An 18181-nucleotide genomic window follows, 5' to 3' on the forward strand; every position below is an offset into this window, starting at 1 on the left:
TTTGGACATGGGCTAGCTGTGTCCTTGGACAAGTCACTTAACCTCTGTTTGCCATAGTTTCCTCAGTTGTAAAAATAGCCTACCTCCAAGGTTGTTGTGTGGATCAAATGAGATAATTGTAAAGCCTTTGGTATGTTGTTGTTGTCCATGTCTGACTCTGTGACCCCATTTGGGGTTTTTTTGGAGTGGTTTGCCATTTTCTTCTCCAGTTCATTGGTAAACAGGGTGAAATGACTTGACCAGGGTCACCTAGCTAGTGAGTGTCTGAAGCTGGATTTGAACTCAGGTGTTCCTGACTCCAGGCCTGGCACTCTTATCTGCCATACTACCTAGCTGCCCCTAGCACACAACAGGTGCTATATAAATGCCACAATTATTATTGACCCTATTGAACACCACCTTTCTAGGGCTGCTAATGGTACTGGACATTCCCCAGGAGCGAGGCCTCAGCTTCTTGGACCACAGATACCTGGACGGGCTGGAGGTGTGCCGCTTCCCCTTGATTGATTCTCTGCAGCCGCTGCCTCTCGATTGGATGTACCTTGTCTACACCATCATGTTTTTGGGTAAGAACTGTGGGATGAGAAGCAGCGGTTGATAACATGGCAGCATGCTGGGGAATGGCTCGGCCTTGGGGTTGGCACTGGTAGTAGCTGAGCTACCTCAGAAGTGTCTTCTGACACAACATCCCCCTCCCCACAACTTAATTCCAGGGGCCCTGGGCATGACACTGGGGCTGTGGTACCGCCTGAGCTGCCTGTTGTTCCTGCTGCCCTACTGGTATGTGTTTCTGCTGGACAAGACCTCATGGAACAACCATTCCTACCTGTATGGACTATTGGCTTTCCAGCTGTGCTTCATGGATGCCAACCGCTACTGGTATGAGGGGGTGGATGGGACAGGATAGGGTGGGGGAAGGGCTGTCACGAGCAGCCTAGCCATCTGAAGCACATTTCAGATTCTGCTTTGCAAAACAGACTTGAAAATTCAAGGAGCCACAGTTTAAATGGCTTCTGAAGACTGTTCCTGGAAGTGGAGAGAGACATTCCATTTCCTCCCTGTGGTCCTCTGGGCTCCACAGGGACGTTGATCTAGTCACTTTGGGGAGCCCTTCTGAAGAGGAGACTGAGGGTGGACATGATGGCTCTCTTCAGATATTTGAAGGATTGTTCTAGAGGACAGAAGTGACAAATTTCAGCTCAACATGAGAGAACTCCCTACTGCTGTTCAGCAATAGAATGAGGTCTTTTGAAAGGTAGTCAGGTAGTCAGCTCCCTGGCCCTGGAAATCTTCAAGAAGCCAGGCGACTGTTTGTCCAAGAGGCTGATGTCCTAGGTGGGACAAGGTCTAAGATTTTATGGTAAAGGGCTTTGGATACTAAGTTCCCAAGCATAGGGACGACAGAGGGAGATGGGGGCATCCTTGGAATAAATAGGGTAGAGAAAGGGAAAGCATTAGAACTGGACAGAACATGGTGCCTCCTGACCTTTTTTGGTTTCCTTCTCTGAGCACAGGTCCTTGGATGGCTTGAGAGATCCCTCTAAGAGGAACGCCCATGTCCCGCTTTGGAACTACACAGTCCTGCGCGGACAGGTACATAGGGCTCACTGGGGCCAATATGGCTGCTGCTCCCTCCCACTGCCAGCCTGGCCCTCTGTGGGCCCAGTGTCACAGGTGTCTGAGGATACAAAGGTTCTATCCTGGGTGCTCTTTGGTTGTCCCTTCATCCTGCGCTCCCCTTCCCTCTCCTCTCCTTTCTTCTTTCTTCTCTCTTCTCTTCTCCTCTCCCTCCTCCCCACCCTTCCATCTCTGTCTCTCTTTCTGTCTTTCTCTCTCACCTCATCCCTCTCATGGGTTTAACTGTCATTACTAGGCAGATGACTACCAGATCTATCCATCCAGCCCCATCTCCCCAAGCTTTGGTCTTGTATCCCCAACTGCCTTTTGGCCATTTCGGCCTGGATGTTTCGGAGACATCTTAAACTGCATAAAGTTGAGTTCAGAATTGAAGTCTTTCTCATTCTCCCTGAGCCTTTCCCTCTTCCAAAGTTTCTTTCGAAGCCTTTACTGTCCTTCTGGCTTCCCAGGTTTCCACATTATCCTAGGCTCCCTACTTTCCTTCAGCCTCCACTTCCCATCAGCTGCCAAATCTTGCTCTTGCCACCTTTGCAACATCTCTGGCATCTGGTCTCGTCTCCTAAACCTCTTTGTTCAGGCCTTTTACCTTCTCTGTGATCGCTGCTCAGGCCTCCTAACTGGTCTCCTTGCCTCCACTATCTCACCACTCCAGCCACAGCTTGCTGCCTGAGGAAGGATGTGACTCTGCAGCTCATCCCCATCTAGGGGCTTCCTGAGGTCGTCAGATGAAAGGAGAGCTCCGTTTAACTTTGAAAGCCTTGCAGGCTCTGGCCTCAGCCCTCCCTTCTCAGCCTCACTGGATGTCACTCTCTTCTCACACTTTATAGTACAGCCACACTGGCTTCTCTCTGGACCTCAGGCACCATCTCTGGCCTCCTTGCTTTTGTATTGTCTGGCCTATGTGGCTGCAATCCACTCTCCTCTCGTCTCTGCTTCATAGACTCTCTGTCTCCCTTCAAATCCCAGCTTCCATCTTATCGTCTGCTGGAAGACTTTTCTGGTCTCCTCCTCTGCCACGCTACCTGCTACACATACCCCCCAGCTGTAGGTGTGTATATGGAGGCAGATTTGTGTGAGTATAGGACTGAAGTTAGATGTGAATGTTTGTATTTATTTACTTCTAAGCTCAGATATATAGGTACATGCTGGAGTATGAGCTAACAAGGAAGGATTCTTTCATTCTCTGGACTTATGTCTCCAGCCTCTGTCGCAGGGCCTGGCTCATAGTAGGTGCTTAATAAATACTGATTGATTAATTGGTGCCAAGACAAAAGCAAAGCAACCCCTTCCCTCAAGGAGCTATATTCCATTGGAATATATGTACACAGATAAGTCCATTAATAATGTACAAAATAGCTTCCTGGGATCCCCTTCCTGCCAGGGATGCCTTTGAGTTTAATCTGGAGGCAGAGGTGAAGAGGGAATGGCATTGGGCATATGGGGCACAGGTGTGGGATGGAAAGTCTTCACAGGGGGTGGTGGGCAGGTGAGTTTGACGGGCCTTCAGAATGAGAAGGAATGGACCGCAAGTGTGGAAGGATCAGTCAGACCCCTAGAGTGCAAGGGCCAAGCAAGGCAGTCCATTTCTTTGGGAGGCTGTGGGGAACCGGTAGGTGATTGGACATGCATACATTAGCTCTGTTTGGCAATTCCGTGCAAGATGACTTGGAGAGAGGAAATCAGAGACATGGAGACCAACTAGGGGACTTTCTTTTTTCCCTATACATGGAGAGTAGATCAAACTAGAGGCTGGTCAGCCCACTCAGCCCTCCCCGAAATCTTCCTTCCTTCCCATGAAGAAGAAATAGTTTTGTGTATCTGGAAGGAAGGTCAGACTTTCCTCTCCTGGACAGTGAACTTTGAACCCCTCTGACTATTGACTGCAGAGTCAGGGTCCTCATTTGTTCTTTGGTCTTGGTTTTTGCAAATGCAGATATTCATTGTATATTTCATTGCGGGAGTGAAAAAGCTTGATGCAGACTGGATTGGAGGCTATTCCATGGGCAACTTGTCCCGACACTGGCTCTTCGACCCCTTCAAGTGAGTGGGAGCTGAGTGGAGGGGATCATGGCCATGGAGGGAGGTGGTGGTTTTTTGGCTTCAGTCGGATAATTTCTACCCTCCATGTTGGCTTCTGTTTTCCTATGTCTCTTCTTCCTCTTCTTTGTGATGCTGAAATCACACTAGGGCAAGAATCAACAATCTCTCTTCCTGAGGGTCACCAGTAGGGCCTACCAGATATGACTGTGGCCACTACTGGCAGGCCTGAGACATGGAGGAGGGAAGGAAGGAAAAGCAAGAAAGAGAGATGAGGAAGAGTGAAGGGAGAGAGGGAGACAGAGACAAAGGCAGGAGCAGAGGGGAGAAAGAGAGAAGAAAAAGAGGGAGAAAAGGGAAAAGAAGGAGGGAAGGAGAGGGAGAAGAAGGGAAGAGAGGGAAGGAGGAGAAGAAAGAGGAGGAGAGAGGGAGGGAAAGAAAAGGGAGAAGAGAGAAAAGAGAGAAAAAGGAAGGGAAAGAGAGCAGACAGTGAGGCAGAAGAGGAGAGAGGGAGAAGTGGAAAAAGAGAGGTTTCAAACTGCCCTTCTATCCCTGGGTTGCCCAGCCCTCACAGCTATGAGGGTGAACCCCATCAGGTCTCTGAGCTGCTGGTCTCTAGAGACTATAAAGCAGCACTAGGGATTCAGCCCTGTTTTTTCTTGCGTCCTTTTGTTCCTGGCTCCATTGTTTTCCAAATTGGTTTTTCTCACTCCTCCTTGTTCTGTGTCTTAGCCCATCCTTTTCCTCTCCTAGGCCCTTCTCTTTCGTCCTGGCTCCCAGAACACCCTTCATTCTGTTCATCAGACTTTGCTCTGATTTCACCATCCCACACTGCCAGGTGGTGGTACCTCCTGGAGCTCTGGGACATCTGTTGTCTCACAGAATCCAAGGAGCCTGTAAAGCAGGCCCAGAGGTGGGTGGGTGGGTTTCTTTACAAGTTCCAAGTTCCTCTGCCCATCACTGGGACCTTAATGACTCAACATTTTCCTTAGAAGGGTAGAAGGCAGAGCACCCTTGCACCCTCATGGCCTGGAGTCCTTCTCTGTGTTGATAGGCTGGTGCTCTCTGAGGGAATGACCAGCCTGCTCGTGGTGCATTGGTGTGGGCTGCTCTTAGACCTCTTGGCTGGCTTCCTGCTCTTCTTTGATGGTTCGAGAGCCATTGGCCTTCTGTTTGTGTCCTACTTCCACTGTATGAATTCCCAGCTCTTCAGCATCGGTTAGTGCTTGGGGTCTGAGGGAGGCCAGGAGCCACGGGAATGCCCACAGTGACACCAAGTCATCATTTTGGGGTAGAAGGGCTGTGCTGGGGGCAGGGACAGAGAGGGACTGAACCGGGCATGGAGATATGAAGGTCTCTTAATGGGCTCTGGGCTGATTTTGAATTGGATCTAGGTCCAGAGCTTGATGGGGCGGCACTTGGCATCATATGGGACTCCTTTCTTTATTATGCTAGGTATGTTCCCCTTCGTCATGTTAGCCAGCAGCCCCCTCTTTTGCTCCCCTGACTGGCCTCGGAGGTTGGTTTCCTGCTGTCCTTGGTGGCTCCAGGCCCTGCTGCCAAGCACAGCTGCCACTCAGCCCAGTTCGTCCTGTGTGTATAAGAGAGGCCGAGCCAAAGGCAGCCCCCAGGCTCAGCTGCGACATCGGCTGGGAACCATCTTCACGTTGCTTTATCTGCTGGAGCAGCTCTTCCTGCCCTACTCCCACTTTATTACCCAGGTACAGGGTGGAAATGGGGATTGGCAGGTGAAACTGGGAAAAATGGGTAGTGATAAGGCAGGAGGAATCATGGGCTGGCAGCTTGTCCTTGCTGGGTCAGAGAAGGTTGTGTGTGCTGAGGGTGTCTGGGCTCTTTGGCTTGGCAGCCTGGGAGAGTGGTTCATGGCTCACATTTCCCACTACAGGAGTCACTTCCTTGTCATCCCTTCCAGGGTTATAACAACTGGACCAATGGGCTGTATGGCTATTCCTGGGACATGATGGTGCACTCTCGCTCCCACCAGCATGTCAAGATCACCTATCGAGATGGCCACACTGGGGAATTAGGCTATCTTAACCCTGGGGTGAGAGACAACCCCTAATCCTAAAATCCTTCCCTTTGAACTTCCTGGTCTGGTCCCTCAGCCCTACCCCACCCCATCCAGGGAAAAGTTTTTGAAATCAGAAGTTAAGACTGCACAGGATTAGGGTGTGGGATGATGGGAGGGGCTGGGATGGAGCATGGAGAGGTGGTCAGAAAGCAGACCATGCAAAGGACCTACCTGTGGGGTTAGTGAGCCAATAATGAGTTGTGGGCACAAAAAAACATAGGCGTCATTCACATTCATCTGGTGTCCAGATTATTTCCAGGGAAATGATCATCCCAGTGTACTCTGTGCTGATTATGTTCACTAATACTTGGAGTGATGGAAAACTGAAACTGAAACCATCTTGTAGGAAGGGCTTTGATCACCTAGAGCGTGTCCAGAGGACGTGAAGAAGGCAGGATGAGGGAACCTGAAATCAGGGCATGGGATGATCAGTTGGGAGGGAACTGGGGAGGTTTACTTTGTAAAAGAAAAGATTTAGGTGTGATACAACCACTGTTTTCAACTCTTTTAAGGCCTTATCCTGGAAGAAGGGATCAGACTTAATCTTTTCTCCAAAGGGCAGAAGTAGAACACAGAGATGGAAATTAAAGGGAGGTAGATTTTGGCTCAGAATGAGACATTCCTAATAAACAGATTTGTCCAGAAATGACAGGGGCTACTTTACGCGACAGCGAATCTCATCAGAGTTGTCCAAGAACCTGCAGGGCTAGGCACCTTCAAGGGGAGAATTCCTATTCCAGGTCAAGGTTCAATTGGAGGACCGTGGAACTCTTTGTTTTCACTTTAACATTCCATCCTGTGATGTGGTTCCCTTCAGCCCAGGGGACAGTGTGGGTTCTCATCATTCCTTCTTCATGCAATATTACTTTCCTCCTTGATGCCAGATTAATGTGGGGGTCGGGGACAGGTGTTCACACAGAGTCGCCGATGGAAGGACCATGCGGACATGCTGAAACAATATGCCATGTGCCTGAACCGCCTGCTGCCCAACTACAATGTCTCTGAGCCCCAGATCTACTTCGACGTTTGGGTCTCCATCAATGACCGCTTCCAGCAGAGGTGTGTAGGACAGCTCCCAGCCAGCGGACATGAAGGGATGGGAGGAAAAGACCAGGGCTGTGGGGGCTCATCTTTGTCATCATGGCGTCACTGGCAGCAGCACTGTGACCTAGGGAGAAACTGAGCACCCCCAAAGGGGTGGCCCCTGACATCCCTCCCCCCCACCTGAGCCATGTAGGGCAAGGATACAGGTGTGAGGATGGTGGGAGGGGCCGGGGTGGAGCATGGAGAGGTGACCAGAAAGCAGATCATGAAAAGGACCTACGTGCGGGGTTAGTGAGCCAGTAATGGGTTGTGGACACAAAATAAAGCTAGTTTTACATAGGCTTCATTCACATCCATCTTGTGTCCAGATTATTCCCAGGGAAATGACCATCCCAGTGTACTCTGTGCTCAATATGTTCACTTATACCTGGAGTGATAGAAAACTGAAACACCATGAGCTGCTCTGTGGGAGAGTGGTATTCAGAGCAAGGGACAGCTTCTGGAACATAACATTTTCTGCTCAAAGGCTTTTTGACCCTCGAGTGGACATTGTGCAGGCTGCTTGGTCTCCCTTCCGTCCAACGCCCTGGCTACAGCCCTTGTTGCTGGATTTATCTCCCTGGAGGGAGAAGTTTCAGGAGATTGAGAGCAGCCTGGACAACCACACTGAGGTGGTCTTCATCGCTGACTTCCCTGGTATGGAAAAGGTGGGGGGGGGGGGGTGGAAGTTCATGTTGCTCTTGTGTGGGAGAGAGGGCAGGGTGGGTGGAGATGATGGGCAGCCCAGGAGGCACCAGTAGTGGGTGTGGGGGAGTTGTGGGTATGATGTACTGTGCTTCTGACAGGGCTGCACCTGGAGAATTTTGTGAGTGAAGATTTGGGCAATACCAGCCTCCAGGTCCTGCAGGGGGAAGTAGCCGTAGAGTTGGTGGCAGAGCAGAGGAATCTCTCCCTTCAGGAAGGGGACAGAATCCAGGTAGGTCCTAGGAGACCAAGGGCCAGAGGAACCTCAGGACCAATGGGAAGAACATGTGTGGCAATGTTCGGCGCGTCAAGCCAACCATGCCATGGCAGAAAACCCTTAGAGGTGTAGTGAAGGCTCTGTCCAAGCAGAAGCTCTGCCCTTCTCAGGCTTGTTTGGTAGTGGGGAGCAGAAATGAGCAAGGTGGAGAGGCTGGGGGAGGACGGACTCAAGCCCCACCTTTTGCTCTTCCTCCTTGGCAGTTGCCAGCAGGTGAATATCACAAGGTCTACACAACATCACCTAGTCCTTCTTGTTATATGTACATCTATGTCAACACCACAGAGCTGGCGTTGGAGCGAGATTTGGCACGGTTACAGGAACTCAAGGAGAAAGTTGAGAATGGGACTGGTAAGTAATTAAGAGTCCACTGTGAGCCTTTCTGAACCAGGGATTAGCTCACTGGTGCCCCCTTCAGGTATAAAGCTGCCATCATTTTCTGGTGATCTGGGGATCTGCAGCAGTGGGGAATCCTTTTTTGGCATGTTTCAAAAGGTTGTTGTTTAAGCCCCACAGAATATTGGAGGGTGAGCTCTCTGTGGAGGTCAAGTACAGGGTGTTATTTTTTTTGTAATTGCCAACACCCAGCACAGAGACTGTCAGGTGCACAGGAGGCACTTGATGATGATAATGTTAATAGATAACATTTATATAGTGTACTAAGCACTTTACAACCTCACAACCACCCTGGGAGGAAGGTGTGATTATTATTTTATATTTGAGGAAACAGGCAGAGAGAGGTGACTCCCCCAGGATCACACAGCCAGGTTTCTTCAGTATCCCAGACTCTGGAGGACAGTGCTACAAGATGACAGGGTGATACTTGTTCTTGAGGGACTGATTGTTTTCCAGCTGCTGGAAGATAAATTGAAGGGGGAAGCTGTGTTGTCTACACCAATGACTTGTTTCCTGTTCCTCGAACAGAATCAGGACCACTGCCTCCAGAGCTTCGCCCCTTACTGGAGGGGGAAGTGAAAGGGGGACCTGAGTTAACTCCTCTGGTCCAGACCTTCTTGCGTAGACAACAGCGTCTCCAGGAAATCCAGAGGCGGCGCAGTTCCCCTTTCTATGAAAGGCTGTCCCGCTTTCTGATTCGAAAGCTCTACATCTTCCGCCGAAGGTCAGTGCTACCCTCTCTTTGATCTCTGTATTCTTCCTTTAGTTATGGAAGGGGAGAATCTGAGCCTAGTGGTCTTCCTTCTTTCCTTCAGTTTGAGGAAGGAGTGTGGGAGTGGGATCAGAACCTTTAATGTAGCAAGTGGGTCTTCTCACACGTAAGAAAATCATTCATAGCCTGCTCCAAGGCCTACTAATAAGTCTCCTGAGGTGCTGTGCTTCCCCACTAAACTGGATTTGGGTGCTAGAGCCTGGAGAAGATTCTTGTGTGATTTAGACATGTCTTATGGTTGTGGATGCCATGGGCAACTTATTCCCAAGGCTTTCAAAGACTTGGATTCACTCAACTGTCTCTTCTCAGCTTCCTGATGACTTGTATCTCTCTTCGAAATCTGATCCTGGGTCGTCCTTCCTTGGAGCAGCTGGCCCAGGAGGTGACCTATGCAAACCTGCGGCCCTTTGAGTCACCTGCAGAATCGACCCCTTCAATGTCTGATGCTTTGGATGCTAATGATAATCCCACTGAGTCAAGCCACACACCTATACACTCAGAGCTCTGAGTTGTCAAGGCCCCCAATCACAGAACAACTACTCAAGAGAAATTTGCATAGGATTTTTCCAAGTCATTTTTTTTTAAGTTCTCTTGTCCATGCATCTTTATTAGATAGCACAGACAGATTCACTCACTGTGGCAGCACTCACCTGCCATTCCTTCTCATTGGAGAGGTTCCAGCATTTTGGAAATGTGTCACTCTATTTTTCTCCTGTTCTGCTTCAATAGAACGGATTCAGAAAGCTGCTCAATTGGCAGTTGGAACCAGTCACCTAGTTACTAAATTCACTGGTATTTTCCCAGAGCTCTCTGGCTGGCTCTAGATAGGCCTCCTTGGTCAGACATTACTGACCAAAGCCTGTTTTCTCCAATACCTGATAGAAAAGTCTTATCCCAATTGCAAAAAGTAACTTTTACAGTTCATAAATTTATAATATATTATGTCCTCATAATTTCAGGCTAGTCTTCCTCACATCATCAAGTGAAAGATTTTTTTTTTTCGCATCTTGGCCTTGGATCAATTGATCCCTTTTATAGGGGAAGTGAGGATTTTAAACTATTATACCACTTAAAGTTGATAATTTGGTTTGTGTCTATGGCACATGGTCCTAATCTAAGTGCCTAATAATCTTAAGTGAAGAAGGCACTTCTGTCTCCCTACCACTTTATCTGTTGCACACTGGGTATACAAAGCGAAAAGTCTTTCCTGTCTCTCAGTTAATTTGAGTTGTGGGTGTCCAGAGTGGACAAAGAAATGCAGAGTAGGCATCAAGCCTATTTTCTCTGCTCAGCTTTCTGAGGCTCTTGTCACATGGCATTTTGAGATTTGCCACAGACAAGCCCTGCAGGAGCTTCATTGCCTTCCTAAGAGGCACCCAAATTGTTGATTGAGCTCAGGAAAGGGGAGGGGCCAGCAGTGAATGAATGTTTCTAGGAAGCAGTTAAAAATGTGTTCTCTGGCAATCCAAACCACTGCTTTTCCATGGTCTTACACATGAACTGGTTAGGGTCCTGCTAAGTATATCCTAGAGACAGCAGCTGTCCACTTTCCTTTGCAACATTCAGTAACATTAAAGAGAAAGTCCTTGGAAGAGCCTGGCCTTTCTTGACCTCAAAAAAAAGTTGACCTGTGGACTACAATGCATGTCTTTCTTAGTTATGGCAAAATTTAGGAATAGAGCTCTCATCCCCACTTCTTCAGTTAGGAAAAATAAAATGGCGGAGCGGGACCATCAGTCACATCAAGGAGTGCCTTAATAGCCAGGTTCAAAGGGAACCAACGGCAGCTCTCTGCCTTGCTACAGAGCTTCCTTCCCTAGAATTTGCTCTAGTAACTAGTCATAAGTGGTTTGTTTGCTTATAGGGTAAAGCATGAAACACTATTGAGAGCAGGGCAGGTTGAGGCTGTCAACTGTCATGGACCAAAGTTGCTTCTAGGCAGCAAAGAATGCCCCTTTCTTGGTAGTGAATGGACACAGTGGTAAGGTAGAACCTAGCATTTTATTTAGATCTTCATTAAACTGTTGGAATTGAGAACCAGACATACGTAATAAACCTCCAAAAAATAGATCCTGAAAGGCACTTTCTGCTTAGGGCAGCAGCCATGGACTAGGCATGTAAACAAGCTGGCTTCTCTGTACCACACCAGCCAAGTCAGCTTCCTCCATGACCAGCTGCTCCAGCTCTGCCCTCCCTTCTGTTAACACCAGCCAGACCCCCTTGTAGGTGTAACCCAAGGTTCTTCTGTAGGACACCTTGGCCTACCTGGGAATGCTGGAAACATGTCAAAGGAATCATGGTGTCAAGGATTTTTTTTTTTTTAAAAGCTGCCCTCTGAGGTGATAGCTTCTCTGTACTCACGCCACACCCCAGAATACAATAAATAATTAGAAAATGTTCAAGTATGAAGGGATTTCCTTCTCCTCCCCGCCAAAAGCATTGCTCTCTGAAGGAAGCTGGTTTCTCTGTATCTACACCAGCTGCTCAGAAAGCTCATTGGACCTGGTTTTGAAAATAAAACAAAGTTAAAAACCCTGGGAGGAGTTCTTGTGCAGTGTGGAATACTCAGTCTTTCTTATAAAGAAAAAGTTAACCGGTACCAAAGTGTGCAACCTACAGACCCTCAGATACCGCCCTGTGACTTCTCTGTATGACATCACAAGGCTGCCAAGTGCCCGCTTGACTAGAGCTAGGAGTTGGTGAGGTTTGGCTAGTGCTGAAACCATGCATAGGATTGGTTTACTAAATAAAAACCTTATTACGTACGTCCTCCAAAAGACAGCCGAGTGGAGAGATTTTAAGATTTGGTGCCGTTTAAGAGATGGTCATTAAGAGCATAAGCACCAGAAGGTGGTTCAACTAGTAACTGCCTTTTTCATGAAGTCAGGCTAGAGCTCCAACTGGAACTTGCGTTACATGCAAGATTGATCTGGTAGGGAACACTCCCTGACAAAAAGCTACATAATTAGATTAGATTAGGGACGATGGGGGAAGGCTTCACATTCATAATAAGAGCTCAAGACATTACAAAATCATGCTGACAGGGTGGTGGCATTGTTGGACAGAGGCTATAAATGGAACTACAAGTACTTGACGTGCACATTACAAGGACATTTTTCAGCATTTGATGGGAAAGTCAATGCAGTTAAGATTTTGGGGATGGGTGGTGGGACACAAAGGTTCAATCTTAAAGCATCATTTACTAGACAGTGCTGTCTGCTCATCTCTAGGCAGTTACATGGATCACCTATGCTCACTAAATCCATTATAATGGTGAGCAAAACACCAGGGACAGAATAGCAGAGCCCAACTTACAGTCCCCACAAAAACTAAAATCAGATCATTGGACAAGAGTGACTGCAACTGATCAAGAGCTGAAAGAGGACAGGAGAAGTTTAGGGAGAAGGGCCCTTTCCCTCAGAGCTTGAAGGCTTCTCTGTAACCTACGCCAACAAGTCTGGGGAAAAAAGCCTAACACTTTCAATATTTAAGCTTTCTGGGCACTTCCCATGGGAAGCTGTCCCTACCAAAGTGGCCATAGGCTGCAGTCCTCTGATAAATGGGCTTCTTCAGATCCAGATCCCTGGAATATACAAGTCCATAACTTAATATGTAGCATTCAATTAAATAAAAGCAAAATAATCAGTAAGACTCATTTTCAAGAGTTCTGGTAAATGAGAAGTTCAGTTCTCTGGGGAAAGCTAGGAAGAAAATGTGGGGAAGAAAGGTCACATCCCTGAGGTCCATTCTCCTTGCACCTTGTTAAGGACAGGCACTTACTTTCCAGCTTTCAGATTAAAAGTAACTACAAATCTTGCTCCAGTCACTGGCTCAACAGATCTGAAAGCTTGTCACCATCCTGAGAAACTTCAAGGGTCAAAGCTCATTTGAGAATCTGATACTTACCACCCCCCTAAGGTACAGACAGGCACCATCCCAGCGCTCCACTTGGCTGGAAGCATTAATGGTTTTCTGCTCTTTAATTAAGCCTTGTTTCCCCCCAAAGGCTGAGGAAGGCAGCTACAAATGCACACAGCAACTCCAACTCAAATCCAGGATTTCTTGGGCTCAATTCAGCCAACCAGGTTCTGCACTGATTATCATCGGTAACAATTTTGGAAATTAAAAGAGGCAACCTCTAACCTTCAATAGTCTTTGAAACCTATTATGATTGATGACAACTTGGAAAAAGCTATCAGGATGGAAGGGCTGCTTGTGTTTTTTTCTGATCTGTCTCCATACTTAGACCTTAAGTTTTTATGAGTGTGAAAATCCCCCCCATTTAATTCTGGCTAGTGACATGCATTACCATCTTTACCTGACAATGACCCCAGGGCGGAGGTCAAAGTTCTTCTTCACAATATCCAGGAGCTCTCTCTCACTCTTCTGAGAGGTGCCATAATGAAAAATGGAGATGGACAATGGATGGGAAACACCAATAGCGTAAGAAACCTAGAAGCAATAAGAGAAAATCAGTCATCAAAATTCTGGTTTGATCATAACTGTCATTCAAACTGCTCTACACAGTGCTTGCTGAGCATGGATTTTTTGATTCCCATAACCACTTGATATATTACGAGGCTTGGAAAAACCTACTTGCAGTTGCAAGAATACATACCTGAACAAGTACCCTGCGACACAGACCACCTTTAACCAGGGATTTTGCCACCCAACGGGCAGCATAAGCAGCTGAACGGTCCACCTTAGTATAATCTTTTCCTGAGAAAGCACCACCTCCATGAGCACCCCAACCACCATACGTATCCACAATGATCTTCCGTCCAGTCAGACCAGCATCACCCTGCAAAGTACAGGCTTCTTTTAGATCTACTGGCTGAAAAGACCCAAAGACCCTTATCAACTGACAAGAGGAGAGAACCCATACTGAAGAAATCATATCTCATGTTGGAGGAACACACAAATTACCAGACAAAATCCTAGAAATGTCTTACCTGGGGTCCACCAATGACAAATCTTCCACTAGGTTGCAGATGATAAATTGTATCTTCATCCAAGTATTTTGCAGGTACAACAGCTTTGATCACCTTTTCCTTTAGAGCATCCCTCATTTCATCAACACACACATCTTCATCATGCTGAACAGATATCACAATTGTATGGACCCTTATAGGGAGAACAGCACCACGATCCTGCATATACTGCACAGTGACCTATGAGATGTAAAATAGACATGAAAAAACACATTTCCCACTAGCCTCTGCCCAAAGTACTCTGCACACAGCAGACAAATCGACTAAGTCTGAACACACCTAAGACAACTCTCATTTTTCTATTTGGTTGCCACCTACCTCTCCCCTTTATGCATCTGCACTATTAATTTTAACACTTTTGCTTTAACATCACTGTAATGGCACCCAGACCCTTACTTACTTGCGTTTTGGAATCTGGGCGTAACCAAGGCAAAGTTCCATTGCGCCGCAATTCAGCAAGCTTAGCATTGAGTTTGTGAGCTAACACAATAGTTAGGGGCATGCATTCTTCAGTTTCATCAGTAGCATAACCAAACATCAATCCCTGCGGAAGAGTTATCATGAAATCTTAACTGCTCAAAAGATTACAGTGCATTTTAATGAGATTTAAAAAACCCACCATCATATAAACAAAATACCTGGTCTCCTGCACCAATATCTTCTTCATTTCGATCTAGATGAACCCCCTGAGCAATGTCTGGTGACTGCTGCTCCAAGGCTACCAGAACATTGCAAGTCTTGTAATCAAATCCTGTAAACAGTTAAATACATGTTTAAATCAGTTCAATAGGGAAAAAAAGCCAGTTACTCAACATAAAAGCACATCACCACTATCTTGTACGCAGATGTAAGTCATGACTAATAAAATGCAAACTCATCTAAGGGCATTATGAATTTATATTTGGCAGTAAAAGGCTTCAAGTAAAAGAGTAGGAAGCAAAAACAGCACAGTCGTAATGTAAGCAAAGAAACTGGAAGATAAAAGCTAATATCTATGAAAGTATGGGACAAGGAATGATTCTAGCAGTTCCAAAATAACAACTCATAAAACCTACCTTTAGAAGAATCATCATAGCCTACATGCTTAATTGTTTCCCTAACCACTTTCTGATAGTCAACAGCAGCTCTGGATGTGATTTCACCAGCAAGTAGTATCATTCCAGTCTTAGCAACTGTTTCTAATGTGAAAAAAATAAAATTCAATCATCGATCCCCAATAAACAAATTCACAATACAATGTAAGTTTAGCAGCTGACATCCCTGATCACTTACCACAAGCAACTTTGGCATCAGGGTCTTGCTGAAGGTGGGCATCAAGGACTGCATCACTAATTTGATCACAAATTTTATCTAGAAAAAATAATTCAGATGTTATTTAAACCTACTACTTGTAAATTTCTACTTTTAATCTTCATAAAACATTTAATATAAGAAAAAAACTACAATGAAAATTTGTCACTAGACCTATGGATCTACCAGAGTCATTTGCCTGAATTGAAACTGATTCAGTACTCAAAATCTGAAAACCTGACAGCATGATCTGAATATAGCTCTACCCAAAGACTATATCTGTTCGCCTTTAAAATGCCTTAAAAGGAATACTTAAGACTATTCAAAAATCTTAATCCCACAGCTAATATATTAACTGTCTAGTTTCTAGTTCACAGAATACTAAACCAAGTTCCTCAGAGTAATTTTTATTATCACAAAAGTCCGAAATGTGTTCTTATGGAAAACGATGGAGATTATTTTTTAATTGGAGAAACAAAGTGGCAATATCTTCTAAACAACACAACTAAAAAAGCACTGTTACTTAAGCTACAAAAATTTCAACAGTTATTTAGTATTAGTTCCTACTAGAGACAATAGCTCTTTGTTTCCACGTTGGCCTATTTAACGAATACTTTGAAAAGACAGTTTTCAACTCCAATTTCTATCATTTTTTCCCTCAACTTATTTTTAAAAATGAGCACTATTCTCCTGGTAACATGTATTTAAGTTCTCCATCTGTTAAGATGTGATTTCAATTTCATTAATTGAATTGAACTTTAGCACGTGCTCAGCACTGCCACCCTTGCGGCAGCACCTGGGGTCCAAGAATCAGTCCTATCCTCAAGGAGTAACATCCACTTATCTAGTTTAGTTACATCAATCTCAAACCTCAAGACAGTCTGGGTGGCGAGGACACAACTCAGACGGTTTTTCAGTGAGAGTCGCTTTGTAAAGCTTAGAGCTCCCTTGACTGTGGGGGCCGTCTCCTAAGGTTGGGATCCCCACAAAGGGAGGCCCCCCCCCCCCCCCGCCCAGGTCTAACTCCCGTGACAGGTACAGGGGTGGACCGCACACCCGGCGGGGGGGCCGGGATTTTTCCACGACCCCCGCCACACGGAGGCCTTGCCGCGTCTCAAGGACATGTGTCGGGCCGGGAGCCCATGCTGCAGTTCTGGCCGTCGGTCCCTCCGTGACCATGACGGGTTTTTGTTCCCCGGATTCGCGTCATGGCGCCCGCACAAAGTCCGGCCACGGAGGGGCGCGGAACGGCCGTGCCGGCTAGGGGCTCGGAGCGTCTGCCCCGCCGGACTCTCGGCCGCCGCCGGAAGGAGCCTCCCTCCAAACAAGGGGCGCCCCCACAGCCTATATTTAGAGGGGGCCGTTGTCAGTCTCTGTCTGTCCGTCTGTCACTTCTGCTCAGCATCCCCCTCCCCCCTCGGTGCCACATGCGGAGGGCACGTGGTTGCGGCTGCAATGCGGGGCGCGCGCCCCCGCGGGGTGGGCACGCGCCTCCGCCGGGGGCGGGAGGGGGCTCCCGCGCCGTGGGTTTCTTGCGGGGCCGAGGTGGGAGGAGGACGTTGGGTCCGGACGCCACCCTACCCCGCCTCCTTCTTCTGGGTTTCTGGAATTTTCCGTACACCGGGGCGCGCGGCCGGGGCGGGGCTGCGGGGGAGGGGCGCCGGCGGGGTGGGGGAGGGGCGGCCACGCGCTCGCACCGGCAGCCGCGGCGCTTCCCGCCAGCGCCGGCACCCAGGGCCTCCCCCATCCAGACCAGACTCCGCCCGCCGGGCCCAGGCCCTGGGCCAGACGCCCGCTCCCCGCACATCCCCTCCAACTCACCGGGGTGCCCCTCGCCCACAGACTCTGAAGTGAAGAGGAAGGTGCCTTCCTCAATGAAGGTCTCGTCGAAGCCGTTGAGTTGCCCGTTCATCGCTACAGCAAAGAGAATGGGGGCCGAGCAGTAGGAGACGGAAAGGCTGAGGGTACGCGGAGGGCGGCGAGGACACGAGCGGCAGACCGGGCTAGCGCGAGCCTCAACACTCGAACCGGAGTGTCCTCTCCGTGGCGCAGGCAGAACGAGGCGCCCGGCGGTGCTCCGCCCTATTTATAGCCGCGCTGCGGCTCGCGCTCCTCGGCCTCGCCCCCTTCCGCCGCGCGCCAATGCGCCACCCATGGGGGGGCAGCCAGCGGGGCCGCGGATCCAACCACTCGCCCAAGGCGGGGGAGCAGGTTGGGACCATGCTCTTCCCCCCGCCCTCCTCTGGGGGAGCTTTTCTGCCCCGAGGTAAGGCAAGCGAGAGACGGAAACTCGACGGCGAGTCTCCGCTCCCAGAGTCCAGGAGGCGAGGCGCTGGGGGGGAGAGACCGCCTCCTCTGACCCCCATTCTGAAGAGTTGGACTGTGCCGCCGGCGGTTTGCGGAGCCCTGGCTCCTCGCGCCGCCGCGCGTCCTGTGACGTCACGCAGGAGGCTCTCCGGCCGAGCGGTTTTGTCGTAGTCGTCCGTCCTCCTCGGGGTCGTTTCAGTCCAAACCTCCGTCCGCGAAGCCCCCGCCCGCGGTTGAGCCTGTCTCCCGGGGCGCGGGGGGTGTGTGTGCGTGGTCACGGTTAGCCTTGGGCCCTCCCTCGGCTGCGTGGACCCCCGCCCTCCGGGGCCTCGCGTGACGTGGGGCGGCCCCAGCCCGCGCCTGCAGCCGTTGACGTAACGGAGGAGAATGGAAACCGCCTCGAGGGCTCGGTCCGCCCCCCTAGTATTTCCCTAATTAATCAGTTAATGTGTTTGGGCGGAGGCAGGGGCTTTAGCTTAGAACCGCCGAGGAGAAGCGGATTAATCCGCCTGTGGCGTGGACATAAGCGCCCGGCCGGGCCCTCTGGTTTCCGGTAGCCCCCTCCCCCTCCCTCTCCCTCACCCTCCTCCTTT

The 18181-nt window shown here is 48.8% G+C and overlaps 2 protein-coding genes across 3 annotated transcripts in view; one reads left to right on the plus strand and one right to left on the minus strand.

Annotated features, from left to right (window-relative positions):
* GGCX (gamma-glutamyl carboxylase) overlaps nucleotides 1-11535 on the plus strand; it is a 23907-nt gene extending 12372 nt beyond the window's left edge. For both annotated transcript variants that reach the window (XM_072636981.1, XM_072636980.1), the window contains 13 exons: nucleotides 408-566; nucleotides 714-879; nucleotides 1515-1593; nucleotides 3572-3678; nucleotides 4730-4893; nucleotides 5131-5396; nucleotides 5609-5740; nucleotides 6675-6826; nucleotides 7338-7507; nucleotides 7657-7787; nucleotides 8036-8183; nucleotides 8757-8952; nucleotides 9310-11535. In XM_072636981.1, coding sequence (XP_072493082.1) covers nucleotides 408-566; nucleotides 714-879; nucleotides 1515-1593; nucleotides 3572-3678; nucleotides 4730-4893; nucleotides 5131-5396; nucleotides 5609-5740; nucleotides 6675-6826; nucleotides 7338-7507; nucleotides 7657-7787; nucleotides 8036-8183; nucleotides 8757-8952; nucleotides 9310-9508 — 2069 coding nt within the window. In that variant the 3' untranslated portion in view covers nucleotides 9509-11535. The remainder of the gene's footprint in view (nucleotides 1-407; nucleotides 567-713; nucleotides 880-1514; nucleotides 1594-3571; nucleotides 3679-4729; nucleotides 4894-5130; nucleotides 5397-5608; nucleotides 5741-6674; nucleotides 6827-7337; nucleotides 7508-7656; nucleotides 7788-8035; nucleotides 8184-8756; nucleotides 8953-9309) is intronic.
* On the minus strand, nucleotides 10983-17233 carry MAT2A (methionine adenosyltransferase 2A). The gene is made up of 9 exons (XM_072636982.1): nucleotides 17103-17233; nucleotides 15264-15341; nucleotides 15047-15169; nucleotides 14630-14742; nucleotides 14392-14535; nucleotides 13953-14171; nucleotides 13619-13801; nucleotides 13319-13452; nucleotides 10983-12583 (listed from the first exon to the last, which is right to left on the minus strand). Exons 1-9 carry the CDS (start codon nucleotides 17191-17193, stop codon nucleotides 12481-12483), a joined length of 1188 nt encoding a protein of 395 aa, XP_072493083.1. The 5' UTR covers nucleotides 17194-17233; the 3' UTR covers nucleotides 10983-12480.
* Between the last annotated feature and the right edge of the window lie 948 nt (nucleotides 17234-18181).

This window comes from Notamacropus eugenii, chromosome 1 (assembly GCF_028372415.1).
Source record: "Notamacropus eugenii isolate mMacEug1 chromosome 1, mMacEug1.pri_v2, whole genome shotgun sequence".
Taxonomy (NCBI): Eukaryota; Metazoa; Chordata; class Mammalia; order Diprotodontia; family Macropodidae; genus Notamacropus; species Notamacropus eugenii.